The sequence below is a fragment of the Gymnogyps californianus genome, chromosome 1, assembly GCF_018139145.2.
Source record: "Gymnogyps californianus isolate 813 chromosome 1, ASM1813914v2, whole genome shotgun sequence".
NCBI lineage: Eukaryota > Metazoa > Chordata > Aves > Accipitriformes > Cathartidae > Gymnogyps > Gymnogyps californianus.
The window spans coordinates 144,055,152-144,071,440 of NC_059471.1; the positions used below are offsets into that span (position 1 = coordinate 144,055,152).

Genomic DNA, 16,289 nt, shown 5'->3' on the forward strand with positions numbered 1-16,289 from the left:
ACCGCATATTTGTGCAGGCACACACAGTATCTGCAGATGTAAATGAGCTACAGACAAATGCTTGCACCCAGTCATCATGCCTGTCATTGAGAATGGCAGAGACTCAGATCCTCAGGGCATGTAGGTACCTAAGACTCTTTGGTCTCTTTAGGTAGGATTTAGGCACCAAATGCTTCTTTAAGGAGCTGGCCTAAGGGATGCACTTCTCCTTTGCTGTGAAAAGCTCAGTTCCAATGCCTCAGTAGTTTTCTGCTTAAAGCAGAAGGTCTCTAGTCTTAGTCTATGTAGAGACCAAGCAGTCTTGGTCTCTAGTCTTAGTCTCTGTAAGCATCAACTACAAAAGGAAAGAGAAGCAACCTAAATGTATTACAATAGAAACAATTGTACTGATTATGGTTTCATTTCAGAGGGCACAGAAAGGAGCCTGCAGCTCCATCAGTTGCTGGCAGCAGAGAGCTGCTCCTCCCAGCTTCTCCTCGCATTGCAGTTCTAAGCCATACACTGCGTGGAAACACGTTTATCTGGTGTGTGCAGGAATGGGATTTATATGCTTTTGTCCTACATGCTACATTTTCCAAAGTGGCCTCTGAATGCCTGTATTCTCTCTGTTTATGCTTGAGAATCGATATGTATGTACAACTCAGGGAGGCAGGCTCTCGAATCTTTCCTCCTTTCTGCAAAACAAAATTTTTCTTTTTTTGGCAGAAATCACCAGCTTTAAGCACAAATGAAACACCACAGTTTTGCCTAAATGCACTCAGAAGTTCCTCTGGAAACTCCTGCCCTAGCCAGTGAGTTTGCCCAACCATGGTTTTTGTACTGTGTCTGGCTGGGATGGAGTTAATTTTCTTCATAGCAGCCCATATGGTGCTGTGTTTTGGATTGGTGACTAAAACGCTGTTAAGACACCAGTGTTTTGGCTATTCTTGATGTGTGGTTTTGGCTATTTCTCTTTCTGGAGAAAAAAAGTGAAGGTGAGTGTTTCCAGCTGAAACTATGGACAGAATGTCTTCTAATTTAAGATGCTGTCATAAGTTGCTAAGATTTAAACAAAGCTTTCATTTTTAAAATTAAATCTAGCAAGTGATCAGTCTGTTACGGTTTTAGTTTCCAGTTGCTCTCACTCTGGCAACTCTCCCCTGCTGTAAATTCACTTAAAACCAAAGACTGACCATTGGATTGGAACTTCCTAAGTCAAGCTTCACCTTGGAACAAACAGTTCCAAGCTAAGTTAAAAATTCCTAAAGCTAGGATTTCATAGAAGCAGAAAAAATTCAAAGTGACACTATAATTTCTAAGGCCAAACAGTGACATGAACATCTTTGGTTACCTTTTGTTCCTCATATGCTTCTTTGAGACAAACATAATTTGTCAGTGCTCTCATTGCAATTGGAAGCTTTCCGATCGCCTTCAGGTCCACAGGTTTCTTGTGAGCCGATATAATAAGAGTATTCATCCACCAGTAAGTCGCCTTTGAGAGCAAATTGACAAATGGCTGCAGAAACCTCACCCCCAGGTCCTGTAGATCCTCTGGTGGCTTTACTTTCTGAGGGTTCATGAAAAAAACGTACCTCTGGAGAGGAGAAAATAGACAGCATGTGCTCAGGAATTATCTTATTAACAGAAATTTTTAGTAAAAATTATGCATAATAAAACTACTGTGTCAAATTTGCATTTAAAGGTAATTATACATTGAATTTAAATATAAATTTGCATGTAAATAGGAGCATTACCATTTTGACAGCATAACCGGCAAGAAATTTAGCAACATGGGATGTGGACACAGCTCTGTAGCCTACCAGTACCACCTATCTCTATCTGAACAACAACAAAAAAGGATTCTTGGGATATAATTATGTTTTAAATTATCATGGGTAAGAACGTATGCTAACTTATACATTCACTCTATATATAGTTTATCTGCATTAACATAGCATATACTGTATAGATTACATACACACACATATACCCTTACATGCACAAATATGCATGTATATCTATCTATACAAATATGTACACACTCTCTGTGTGCATACACAGGCACAGATACATACCAAATCCAGGGGACACATCAAGGACATACATTTTAAAGAGATGCCAGGTCCCACTGATTTCTATAGAATTAACCAGACATTTATGCCTAAGCTAAACTTCGGTGTAAACTTGACACAAGCCAGAGTTACTGGGACTAAAGATCCATCTTCATCCCCAAGATACTATTGATATTTTTTCAGATCCTGATAAAGAAACCACATACCCTAACTCGAATGACATTGATCTCCACAGCCATCAGCAGCCCATAGAGAATGACCATAATTCCAGTGATGCAGAAACGCAGCTGAGAAAAAGGCACACCATCCTGGCAGTATCTGACAAGCTTGATCGTTTTGGTGACAAAGGCCATTATCCAGTAAAGAAAGAGAGCTGTAAAACAAGTGCACATGCATAATTAAAAAAAAAACAAACAAAAACACAAAACTACACCAGTGCTGCAGAAGTTTTAGCTTCAAACAGAAATATTCCATGGCTTCGTGCAATGCGGGCACAGTGATCCTCTATATCACCAGCCTGCAGGCTGTTGATGCGTGATGTCAGCGAAAGTCAGGAACTCAGGTTCAAGAGATTTGCTTTGCACTTCCTTTTCCCAAGTCACTGTTTTCTTTCCTGGGCCATCACCCTTCGAAGAGATCCACAATGATGGGTCTTCATACAATTACAAAAGTCCACTGAAGGTAATCTGAAGGGGAACTTTGTTATTAAAATGAAGTAGAAGTCACTTAACTTGACAAATATTATATTGCCTCTTTGAAAAAGCAGGGTGCATCCCAGGTGAGCATATGGAAAAGTGCTCATTTTGAAAAAGAGTTCATATAGTTTAATTATATCCTGCATCCTGGCTTGTATCTGTCAATGGCTTATTCAGGTTGTTGAGTTATAGGTAATTTGGACAGTATACTTGTATGAAACTTTATCCTGCCATGTCTAGTCAAATTCTTCTGACCATCTCCTGACTCAGACACTAGACTCTGTAATCTCAGAATCAACTGCAAAGGATGCTGAGAAACAACAGCCATCTGCACAGGATGGTTTGTGATCAGATTACTATTAAAAGTGGCCTTTTAAAATAGCCCGTTTGAATGAAGACAAGTCTTTGCCTCAAAATAATGAACAGTGTTAAAAAATACCTAAAAGCTCATGCTAGAAATACAATAGGCATACAATGCTTTTTCTTTTGTGATCATTTTTAAAAATAGTTTTCAGTGTGTACCTTATAAAAGGTGCAATAACTCCTACAATAATACTAGTTCAAAGAGCAGAGAATTATTCCCTCTCTTTTAATATTCTCACACTTTTCACCATCCTCTTCAATCTACGCAAGCTGACTTTGGCTAAACTACTGGGTTTTGTAAGAGTACATAAATATCAGACTTAGACTTACCCAACAGTAACTTTGGAAAGTTAGATGTTTCAATATTATGGTAATAGACTATGGATACAGTGGCAGCCACAAATCCCATTATAGCTGGTAGAAAGAGATGCAGATGGCGAGATTTCATTTGTCTGAAAATAGGTAAGGTATAAATTAGTGAATTTGGTGTCTTTTTTCACCATTGTTACGTTCCTAGGTGTTCTGCTAATCTATTTAAGAGGACAAATATGACTTTCCTAGAGACAAAAATATTTTTTCCATGTGAATGCTTTAACTTTTGTCAATATTTGCTTGCCATTATAGCTTGAGAGGAGGATAACAAAGTGCTAAGAACAATCATTTCACCTTCAACCCATTAAAATCCAGACAGTTCATTAAATGATGTCCCATCTTTTTGGGGGAAAAACTCCTTACGCCTTACTAGCCAGCCCATCACACGTTAACACTATACATTAATGAATGCAATTAGCTTGGCTATCCACCAAACACCGTCACTTACGTATCAGAAACTATGCCCTCTGCTATTTCACACACATGTACGAACAGGAGGGTGAATGTCAGGATCCACCGCAGGTTGTGTCCAGGGAAGTGCAGCCAGGTATTGTGGTGAATCTGGACTTTGGAGCTTTGGCTTCCCCAGCCTGGGAAATAATAGTAATGAAAAAGGAAGGTTTTCACACAGCCAGCCAGTGAGCGATCTGGTTATCAATTCTCTGTTCTAATCCATAGGTCACACTTAATAGTATACAATCAATACAAAAACCCTACAAGACTATGGGGGCTGTTGTTACTAATAAGATGACCCAGGAGTGTCTGAGTTGCCATGTAGCCCCCCACAATTTTGATCTGATCCTGTAGACAACGGAAGAACAGACTTCCCACAATCGCAATCAAAGAGAAGAGGTCCCTGGCCAAGAACAAAGATGAGAAAACCAAAAGAAACATCCCAGAGTCTCACCTTCACACAACAGGGACTGACAGATCTTAAGTCATGGCATCATCATGTCTTTCCCAGTCACAGACAAGAGTCGGCAAAGTTTCCAACTGATATAAAAGTTGCATCCTCCAATGAGGCCTCAAAGAGATACATTTACTTCAAACAAATAACGTTTATTATCTCTGTTTCAGGCCTGGTTGGGAGCGCTGTCTCAGGGGATGCTGAACGGCAATTTCCCAGTCTCCGCTCCTCAGGTACAGCCCAGCCTCCTTGCCCTGTGCACTCCTGGCACATTAAAGCTCCCAGCACAGCACCAGGACTCAGCTGATTTAATCAACAAATTAATCTTGAAGCCTATTTCCATGTCATCACCTTAGATGGCACCTATCCTTTTCAGGCAAGATCCTGTCTGAGGCCAGCAAACTGGCAAGAAGTGGGACACCAAGGACCTGATGGATGCGACCATGCTGGGGGGAGCTGAGGAGTGACCAGAGGTTAGCCTCTCATGTTGGCGAGTCTGGTCCCGCATGTTGCTTTGGCCTCTGTCCCTTCCCACCCTGGTACAGGGCTGTCCTGAGTCAGTCAGCCCAAATGGCTGTACACGTCCCTCTTACTGTAAGGCAACTCCTGGAATTCCCTGACAGACTTCCCGAAGCCCATAAAGAATCCCAAGAACAGCACGTTTTGGGGAAGTAAAGAAACAAAACAAAACAAAACAAAACAAAAGCAGCTGAGTTTAAAATTCAGGGTATGCTTTTGATACACAAGGATGCAGCATCTCATCGTGCCTAGAGGCTCATCAGGTGACTCAGAAACACATAAACCAGAGCCCAGGTTTATTCATGCTTGGAAACTGTCAGGATTTCACTATTTCATCCTTGTTTAATATGCAAAGGACTGCAGGAAGAAAATATTATCTTTTCTCCATATCTATCTCAAGCATTTTCTACAGTTTCCTGAGATCTTCCTAATCTAATGTGGCTTTCTTTGACCTTGCTCCTATCTTTGTCTCTCCCAAGCTGCTTTTCATTTTTATTTCCTCTTTGCCCATACATCTGCACAAACACGGTTCATCATCAATTTTCGATTTTGGAATCAGTCAATACTGTGGACTTCAGTTGGCTTTTAATGGTCTGTTCAACTATTTGTCCTGATAATCAAGGCACAAAATAGAAAACAAAGAATTACATACATACATACATACCATACAATTTAAGCTATTTTGGTTTTTTCCTAACATTGTTAGAAAATAGAGGGAATTTTCAGTGGCTGCAATATTATTTCAGAATTAATTGGCTAATACCTGTAAAAAAATTAAAGCAGCCTGTTACCACTTGACGCATAATACAGAATGCTGTAAAAGATTATCTCTGCCCTCAGACCTTGCACCGAGTTTCCATCAAACACTTCTGCAGAAAGCCCTGCAATTCAAAGATGGCTTGTATCTCATGTTAAAGAAAGAGCCAGCACTGATGTAAAGATCCAGCACTGTTGGAGAGAGTTCTCCATAACCCTTGGGTTTTTTTCCAGTCTTTAATTATTCTTTTGTTAGAACTTGTTTCTTATTCCCTTGCTTAATTATTTAATTAGTTTTCAGTCACTGGATCTTGTTATACCTTTGATTGCTAGGTACTGAGTGTCTTAGCCCACAGGTTCCTATAGCCTATTATTCAATCACTTCAGAGTCTTTTTGCATAATGCAAGTCCTTAAATCTCCAGTTCAAATATAGTCCCAAATTCAAATCTTCCTCGTGGAAGAAATGTATTACTATGTATATATGCAACACCAGGAAGGTAACATGGAAGAATTGACATGCCATTTCTCATGTAGTTGTCAGGAGAATATTTATTTTTATTAATACTTATTGCCTTTTGACAGTTATTCAAGTCTTTTTATCTCCTACGATCAGTTAGAATGCCACTGTTTGACAGCTCTGAAAAAGTATTAAATTGTATTTATTTCATCACTGCAAATAACTGGGATAAAGAGACAACTATAGAGAAAAAGTATCATTAGAGTACTAGTTTAGATGGGGCTTTGTACAAGAATATGTGAGTTAGAGCAACTCCACTGTCCTAAATTCTTCAACGGAGATTTATCATTTCTTATTTTCATTCCTGTGGAAAAAGATTATCTCTTTTGCTCTACTTCTGTTTACAAATGTTGGCAAAAGAAGTAATTATTCTGGTTTAGAAGTTTCCTACGCTTCTCCTAGCCTTAGATCCAAGTTGCACATTTGGATATTCTCTGAAATTCACATAACTTGAAGGGAATTCAGACCCACTGCCCTAAGTTTTCTAATATCTAATAATAGCAAAGGTTGCAAGTTGCCAATTTCAAATCCGAAGAAAACTTCTCCAGAGAGAAGTTTCAAAGCATTTGGATCTGATTTCTCTGGTTCTCATCCATCTTTTCATGCTGCTTAGTTCAGATTTATATCTAGAATTCCCAACATTTCAAGCGGCTTGGCGTCACGTCCTCTGCATCAAGCCATTCTGTCTCTTCTTTTTTAAAATTAATAAATACAAAGCATCCAACAGTTTGCACCACAGGCCTCCAAGCACAAATAAACATGACTGAGTATAAATACATGCTCAAGTGTTTGTAGGATTGCACAGCTCCATTGAATAACTCACCAATGAACAAAATTGGGAAGGTGATAAATAGCAAGAAGACATGGGGAACCAAGTTGAGGGCATCCACAAAGCAGACATTTCTTAGGACACCAGCACTGATGTTATAGGCTGAAGCATTGTCGTTACCACAAAACGCGAGCCTCATCGCTTCCAGAAGGTCTGACTACTGCAAGAAAGAGAGAATAGTTGACTACCAATACTGCTAGCATTCCCTTTAGCTAAACACAAAATAAATAAAATAGAGATACAGAAGGAGCACACTGAACAACCCATAGAGAATAATTCAGTTGTATTTTGAAAATTCTTTTGGGCTCCATCAAGTATAAGCACATTAGAATGAAGGCTGTGTTTGTAATAAATTAATATTATTTATATTTAGTTAATATTATTTATATTTATATTTACTATTTATTATAAGTACTATTTATTAAATACACTATGTTATGTCTTTTAGTGTTCATTATATGCACAAATGTTATGCTGCAATGCTTTATGAGAATGTAAAGAACAAGAAAGTTTTGAAAAAAAATTATTTCCATTTCTCATAAGAAAACTCAAATGCACATAAGCTGACTCCTGTGTGTTACTGCTTCTTTGATGAGCCAACATTCTTTGTGCAACATCTCTGTTCATATGATTTGTTGCACTACATTCTCAGTGCAAGCTCTGAACCTTTGATATTTGTGGCTTGGCAGCTTTGCATTCACTGATATTTTGTATTTCTTCATTGTCCCATAGAACAACGATCACATACACTAGTCATTACAGATAATTGCCAAACTCTTAATCAAAGTAGGTTGTATTGAAGATTGCATAGGCAGTAAATCAGCATTTATGCTTGATCCTGCAAATCCTGACACATGTGCTTAGCCTCATCTAAGCAGTTCTCCGATTTCCATGATTTCTTAGGAGATTATCTTTGTACACCAAGATAAGCTCATGCGTTCGTGCTTGCAGAGCATGGGCCATAGTATGACCCAGAGTTACGGCCAGCTACTGGCTTTTATCAACCTGTGCATCATTTATTTTTTCGTTCTTCTTTATAAGATGAAACAAGATTGCAACCAAAATGTTTCCTTGCTGATTTCTTTGCCCGAGACTTATGCACAGCAACATAGTGCTGTAGAATACTTTGTGTAAACTCATTTGCTCACATCTTTTTTTCCAAATTTTACATAGTAAAATGGAAAGGATGTCTTTAATTCAGCAAAGTGTATGTATACTTTGGTGAATGCATCTTTCTGCAACAACAGTGGCATTAATGAGTTTTGCAGAATTAGAACAATATAGACACGCAAAAAATGCATGAACACAGTTTAAAAAAAAAGTTGAATGGGGAGAAAAAGGCTTTCCTTCTTTCCTCAAATAGTTCAGATGATTAGTTCTATGAGCCTAGTTGTTTAAACAAGGTAAACATAACAAGGTAAGTATAAACTACTTAAGTACTCCCTTAGAGAGAGCAGAAACGTACAGATCTTCAAAAGAATAGAGAGTTCAAAGAGGCACTTTGAACCTCTGCTAAACTCCCTTTTCGCTTTCAACTAACTTTTTGCTGGATCTGAAAAGCATAATCCATATTGAAATACATCAGTAAAATTTGTAAAGGAGTTTCATTGAAAAGAATGTGATAAATGCAGTCCCTTTTCCAAACATATCAGCAATTTATGGTCTGAGATTTGCCAGAAGTTAAGCATAACTCAGAATCATATGGTGGACCACATCCTGCAAAAATGCATGCATATACTTACTGTGGTGCAAAAGCTGACAGGCAACCCACTCAATCTTCAGCAGAACACAGTTTGATGGAGGGTTTGGCCCATTCTCTATAATGAATAGAGTGATATGACCACTATCATTCTATCATTTTATTTTTATATAAAAATATATTCATAAATGCATATGACTAGTAACACAAAAGAAACATTATGTTAATATGAGTTCTGTCTGAATAGACTGAGGAGTTATTAGCAAAACAAATATGGAACTTTTCAAAAAACTATGCAGAGATTGTTTGGTTTTAATTTGTAAAAGCCTGACATGTCTCCTTTAAGAGAAACATAATGGTAATGATAATCTCTTGAAAATCAGAAGTGTTGTTTCCTCATTTTTATCGAAGGTCAGAAGTCCAAGGGAGTTCTGCTGGGAATTTTCCTCCCTTTCCCACAAAGAGGACTCTTTTCTGAGACAGTGTAAGATACTATTGTGGTCTAGTGGTTGGATTGGTACCGAAAGGCAGGAGGATCCTGGGTTCAAATTAAATCATTGACTTCCAGTGTAGCTTTTGGCTTCCAGTCAAAAATAAATCTGGGAGAAAGGATTAAAACCATGTCCAAGAGAAGCTAAGGGAACTGTTGGTTTTTTTGATTTTTCTGGAAGGGAAATGGAATATAGGTAGTAGATGTTCCTGTGGAAGAAAAGACTATTAACTGCATGGCGAATGCTATCTGCTAGCTAGGACCTACCATCAGTTTGTAGAGGTTTCATATCACACCTCAAGCAATAGTCCCTAAAAGCTCTCAAGAAAGTTGCATCTTTCAAGAATCACATCTGAATCTTCACAAGAATCTGTGCTGTGCCTAGTTTTGTGACGGAGTATGTCCAATAACACACTCTTAAAACCAACTGTCCATTGCATGTTGGCAGGGCTGAGGAAAGAATCTGGTCCTATTGTTAATACTGACGTATAGAGACAGTGCCCATCATACTGATGATAATTTTCAAGAGTAGGTATAAGCAGTCTATTCACAATACTTTTGTTACAGGTTCATTTCAAAAAAAGAGGTAGAATTTAATTTTCTTCTCTTAAAATGAGAGAGAAAATCAAAGAGCCTAGGTTGGTTAGTTTGTAAAAAAAAAACCCAAAAAACAGAAGATCAAAAAGATTGCATTGCCAATGAAATGAGATAGGGTAATTGACAATAAATTCCCAAGTTTTTAAATCAGAAAACACTTCATCATTAATCAGCACATCCAGTGACCATGTTCATTAAACCTCCACAGGCTTAAAATCTATCAAAACGTTCTGATCAGTGTCATGATGCTGTGTTGACCCAATGCAGCTTATGATTTGGCCTCATAAAACGCTCACCAGGTACAACTTCCCTTTTTGGCAGCACCCGCTTCAGGACACATATCTAGTACAGTATGGCACTGATAAGGAATAGAAGAGATAAGAACCATAGAAGCATTAATAGTCCAGTGATCCTTCCTTCCTCCCTTTCTTCCTTTCTTCCATCCATTTGTCCATCTCCACTGTGCTAGAAATGAACTATGACTGGAAGTGGAGGAGTCATGTTCTGCATCTGTTGATGTATGCCAACTTTTATAGACACTTTCTGGTGTTTACACAGACAGGCTGCTAGTAGTTCTCTGTATCTTCAAGAGTGGCGTATGAAAATACACTGCAGTACATTAGAGCTCTAAGAAATAATTTTATCTCCAGTGTGCCTCACAGGGAGCAAGAAACCACTCCATCATTCCCTTCCCAGCCATTTCTGGTGCAGAATGCAGATCCGATATACCCTCCACAGTTTTTCCCATGTGACTCAAACCACTGGACCTTGCTTTTTTTTTTGGAAAACTTACATACATAGGAGGCTCTGAAGATGCACTGATGCACAGGCTCATCATCCCAGGCATAAAGCATGTCATGTAGTTTCTACTTCTTTGCTCAAGTTTCACAGATAGGGCAAATACATTAGATGAAATTTTACTGACATATAAGGGAGGATGCTTTGCATTTACAGTCAACGCGAGTGAGACTCCCATTTGGTTTGAAGCTGAAATTAGCCATTGCTTTCTGCTGCATCAGGGCATGCCTCCAGAAGCTCATTTTCATTGGCCTCAAGGTTTAACAAGCTGTGTTCATTTCCAAAGAAGGACAGAAAGAAAAGCCCCTAAGGCAGAAGAACAAGCCCTTGATTTCAACAGGGCTGTTCAACAGAACAAGCCTTTAGAGAGTATGGGGCTTTTTACAACAATGCTTGCGCAGCTCCACCAAAGTTAACAGGAGCTGGACCATTACAGGTTTCTAGATGCAATTGCTCATCCAAGAAAACAGTGTAACCTTCAGTCTTCTTCAAAGGAAAATTTGATAATATAATGGCAAAATTTCTCGTGCCCACACTCAGATCCCATGCTTGCAAAGTTCAGCGTAGCTACAGGTGAACACGTTCTTGAGGCTGCAAACAGTGCAAGTAGCATGTTCAAAAGCTTCAGACTGATTTGAGAGTCTAAGTTGCATTTTCAAACAGTATTTCAGTATTGGGAGTTAAGGTTAAAGAGATCTTTAATAATTCTAAAAATTTTAAAGAGTTTTAAAAGGCGTCAGCTATACTGACTTTTAACGAGTCCCAGTTTTGAAAATCTTCACTCAAAAAACTGAGCCTGGAGATGAAGACAGTTTGGAAGATCTTGACTGCAGAACACCAATGAAAGGCAGAGTGAAAAAGCACTATTCCCTCCTCTTCTGTAAAACCATAAGATTCATTTCATGAAATGAAAATGTGAAATGGAAGAACAACAAATTTAGAAAAAACATGAAGAACTGCAAGTTGTGCTTACTGTTGTAACTCATGAAAAACTGCAGCTGCATTTAGAAAGGAAGATGGAACATTTTTATGACTGATCACTGACCAAATTTGGTTCCCTTAATAATAATTAAGCTGTTCTTCCATTGGCTTTAACTATTCTAGTAAGCCAATGCTGGGCTTCAGTCAGAACTAGATCTGGAGAGAGGTGAGTAGAGGTATCTTGCCTATGCGAGGAAGTGCTGTTTGTTTCGCTTAGTGCTGAGCATTGTGCAAGTATGTAATTAAATACAGTGAAGACTTTCTATATTTTTCCCAAGCACCAGTTGTTGATCATTGCCAAAGACAGAATGCTGACCACACCGAACAACAGTCTAACCCTGTAACAAATAGCAATGCCAAAGATCTTTGAATTAGCCCTAAGCAAGTCAGAATACAGAGCGGGACTCAAGGTTTCTCACAGTATAGCCAAAGGTGATTTTCTCCTTACCAAAGATGGGGAGACAGACTTTTTAGGCCACAGTAAGTATGCAGGGAGAGATCAAAGAGGAAAAACTGGGCTGCAGAGCCACACGAGGAGAAATTTGAAGACACTTCTGTTGTCAAGGGATGGAAGAGATAAAAGCAGTTACTGCTGCAACTCAGAGAGGTTATCACATTCCATAGCAGCAGTCGCTCTCCTACACCTGCCAAGACCCCTTCCTTCGTAACACCGGCAGCAGCACAAAGCTGGGCTTCCTGCAACTGAACCTAGGTGAATTAAGCAGCAAAGGTTTTATCATCCTCAGCAGTCTGCTGCTGTAGGCAGCAAGCTTGCTTCGCTTGTAGGCTACACAGTCTAGTAGAGAGCCACGCAAATATTAGTTCAGTCTCAGAATTAATGGTCTTAATCACCATGGTGCTGTTCCCAAGATAAGAAGCCCTGCTCACAGCAAGCTTGACATCAGTGCTGAGTTGTTGCAGTTGCCATACTTCAATTCCAAAGTTGGCTCATGCAGGACTATCTCAAGCACCCATGAGCCATAGGGCATAACAGCAGAGAAACGTCCACTAGTTTCTTAGCAAATCTTTATCTCTGGGTCCCAAAGGCAGGGATAGTCACTGGAAAGCAAAGGCCTCTTCTTCTCATATGGATTGCCAAGACCTTTTCTCTAAGCTGATGTTCAGGTTGGAATCTTTGGAGCCAAAGGCTTCTTTACAGGCATATGGCTTTGTCTAGCGAACAGCAATGTCTGCAAAAAATGGGAGCAGTCCGACTGCCACATTAAAACAATAAAATGCATAACCCAAACATGAATATTCAGGAGAGAATAGATGAAAGGGTAGTAAATTGTTCTGAAATTCATTGGTCATCTGAAGTTACTGATCACTATTTCTCATCAGGTAGTAGCAGCCTTTCAGAATAACTGTTGAGATCCTCATATACTCATTTAAGAAGACTACTTTATTCATAGTCGTTACAAAACATGGCTTTCCCAGAGATAATTTCCCTTTCTGTTGAATATAGTAGGCCACCAAATTATGCTGGGGTGATTACACCAAAGTGAGTACATAGCAACATATTTGCTTCACTGCTAATTATAGCAGGAATGTTATACTTTCTAATAATGTTGCCAAGCATACTAGGTTTAACCTAGCATTTCGGTGAGGGGAAATGCAGTGATGTGATAAAGGTCATCCGATAACAAGCACGTGCTATCTGAGGGTACCAGCTACATTCAGCACCCCAATAGGGGTGCCAAGTACCAGGTAACTTTTTGTTTTAACACTTGTAGGCTGGAAGGCCTTTGTCCTTCAAAGTTATTGACAAATTGCTCACTTTAACTTCAGTCTTTATAAACTCTAGAACTGGTCAGAAATTTTCAGAGGTGGTTTTTCTTTCTCCCTTTGAAAATGGCCTTTGCTGAGCAGTCAGCTACAAGCTAAAGCCACAAGCAAAACCTCATAGAGGAGGGGAATGGAAAGAACAATCAGAAGGACAGGCCATGATGGTGCCAGTGGAAGGCAAGTTTCAGCTTTCCTTTACATCATTTGGGAATCTGATTCCCTGTTGGTTTACTTTAATGAGGATGTGAACTATCCGAACAGCAGTTCACCCTGCAATGAAATAGCTAAAAAAACTTGTGTCCTTTAAGCATTTAAATTTTCATGCTAAAATCCCCATCACTGGCAAGTTGAGACTTTCTGGTTTTGGGCTAAGGTGTACAGACATAGTCATAATATAATAAACAGAAAACAGTACAAAAGAGATTCAGGAATAAATATTCACTGTGAAGAAGAAAAAGGTTTTGAGAAGAAAAGAAAAAAAAGGACAAAGTTGTAAACATAAAGATGATGTAGCATTGAAGCTAAACACTTACAAATCTCATTTTAACAAGCATAAATGGGGATTCTCAGGGCACTAAGCCAGTTCCTGAGATATATTTTCCATAACCAACTGTGAAGAAGACAATGGGAAAATGGTAGATAACTTAAATTTCCATAAAAATTATGAGAACATCCTCACTGAGTGCAAAACTATAAGAATTCTAGTTAAAGACATTTTAATAATCTTAGAGTCTTTTAAAGGGGACTTAAAAGTCTTCATATTCAAGAGTTTCATCTTACCTGGATTATCACTCTGTTCGGCATGCTCTGCAAGATACTTATGACTATAAAGAAAAGCGTATAAATACACTCCTCAGGTGGACCTTGTTTGGGGGAAATAAGAATATTTTGAAAAACATTCATTTCAGTAGTTCTGTTGCCTATGTTTAAAAAAATAAATAAATCAATAGCTGCACTTCCTAATTAAAATATTACACAGCGTACTTGGATCTCAGTTCAGATTGGGGGGGGGGGGCTTACATATAATGTGCATTATATGACCATATATGAATATATACATGTATATATAGATAGATATGTGTATGCATACAGATGGAGGATGCAGAAGGTACTCAGAGTTTTACAAAAGTAGTTAGTTCTTATCTTCTGAATAATTAAGTCATTACAAAAGCAAGAATTTGTCTTTCCTTTTTGAATTTCACAGAGAAAATTTTAACTAAGGACAAATTATGAATTTATAGGTTTGGATAAGCACAATGGAAGGCCTAACTCTGAGTTTTGCCACAGATTTTAGGTTAGTGCTCTGAATCTTTTTCCTTTCTAGGTATAAACCTACTAGTTGGTTCTTCTTACCTTCCTAAAGCACTGGACCTAATGCAATCTATGTGATCCATAGTCTATGCATTATTTGCAAAAAGTTCTGCTAAGGTGATGGCAAAAAGTGCTGCCCCTTTAAAACCTATTTCATCAAAAATGATCTTGTACAAAACATCATTTTCCTTTTTATTCCTATTTAAGCTGTGACCACCTATTCTAGATAGACCCCGCTTCCTTGCTAAGCACTGTCCCAATTACCTTGGGCCTTAAGGTGATGAATTACCTCTGATACTTGTCAGCATTCACATCACTAACTGCCATATACCAGCAGCCTGATCCAAACGTTACTGAAGTCAATGCAAAGAATCTCATTGACTTCGGTAGGTTTTTGGATCAGAGATCCAAGACACAGAGCAAATCACAACAGCAGTGGTGCTAAACAGGCTATTGGCACTGCAAAGCATTTCACACAAACATCTGCAGTGGTCTCAGACACCTAATACATTGCTTTTTTCTTTTTTGGTAAGCTTCTTAACACAACGCGATTTCCAACATCAGCGTGCTACGCTGCCTGCTGTAAAACCTTCAACTTCACATGCCAGGACAGGACAGTTTAAAAAAAGAAACGTAACCCTGTGAACAGCAGCAAAGAAAACATCAGCAGGAGGGGACGGTAAAGGCTGAGAATGCCTGCGAATGGAAAAGGAAAAGGAAAAAGAGATTGGAGTTGTAACCCCAGGAAAGAACGAGGAGCAGCCCTGTCCCACAGATATAAAGGGAAGGAGGAGGAGGTGGTTAGTGGGAGATAATGGGGGAGGGTCATTGCATGCCCCGTTTGGTTGCTGAATGTTAGATCAAACTCTGTAGCTTACCTTTGTAAACACAAAACCAAAATACCAACCCAAATTGTCACTCGGTTGTGCTATGTGATCAATATCATCCCGATGGCAGGATTTTCCTCCACTTAGTGAAGCCGCTCCAAGCCCTGGAGTGGATTATTTTTAGGCTGGTGATGGGAAGATCAGCTGCTGCCTCCTATCGAGTTTCCAAAGTGCACAAACTCTTCTTGTCTTTCTCATACGCTGAAGGGGGCAGGAAACTGGGAAGAGACAGGCAAGCAAAAAGCACCAATTTTTCACCTCCTGAAGCTACAGTCCCCTGGGATTTCTTCTGTTTGCTTTTATTTTCATTTTTCCCTCACTCGAGTACTAGGATTCCAAGAGGCTGCGTTACAACGCGTGGACTCTTAGCAGATGGTTATTCTGAAGTAATTGATTTAGACAAGGTAGTCTAACTTTTGGCAAGCTTCCGGAGATTCAGCTTTTGATTCCTTTTGAATTAATCTTGGATAATTTGAATTTGACAACATAATTTTGTACATCTTCCATCATCTTGAGCAGAAGAGAAGAGAGAAGTCTACTCAGATATTTTACTTTACTAGATCCCTCCAGACTCTTCTGCTTAAAGTACAGACCAAATCCCATTTTTTGATTACACAGATCTGTTTCTTTTGAAATAGATTTTTTAAAACTTGAAATAAAATTCAAAACAAATTTGATGCTCATACCAGGAATATCGTTTTCAATACAATAGCCCTCATTTACAAGGGATA

General features: G+C 38.9%; 1 protein-coding gene across 1 annotated transcript in view; it reads right to left on the reverse strand.

Annotated features, from left to right (window-relative positions):
- ABCC9 (ATP binding cassette subfamily C member 9) overlaps positions 1-15,601 on the reverse strand; it is a 77,448-nt gene extending 61,847 nt beyond the window's left edge. Inside the window, exons 1-8 of the mRNA XM_050915299.1 lie at positions 15,550-15,601; positions 14,141-14,223; positions 8,753-8,827; positions 7,005-7,170; positions 3,930-4,071; positions 3,440-3,561; positions 2,258-2,424; positions 1,331-1,573 (exon numbers count right to left, since the gene is read on the reverse strand). Of these exons, the coding sequence (XP_050771256.1) occupies positions 1,331-1,573; positions 2,258-2,424; positions 3,440-3,561; positions 3,930-4,071; positions 7,005-7,149 (819 nt within the window). The 5' untranslated portion in view covers positions 7,150-7,170; positions 8,753-8,827; positions 14,141-14,223; positions 15,550-15,601. The remainder of the gene's footprint in view (positions 1-1,330; positions 1,574-2,257; positions 2,425-3,439; positions 3,562-3,929; positions 4,072-7,004; positions 7,171-8,752; positions 8,828-14,140; positions 14,224-15,549) is intronic.
- Between the last annotated feature and the right edge of the window lie 688 nt (positions 15,602-16,289).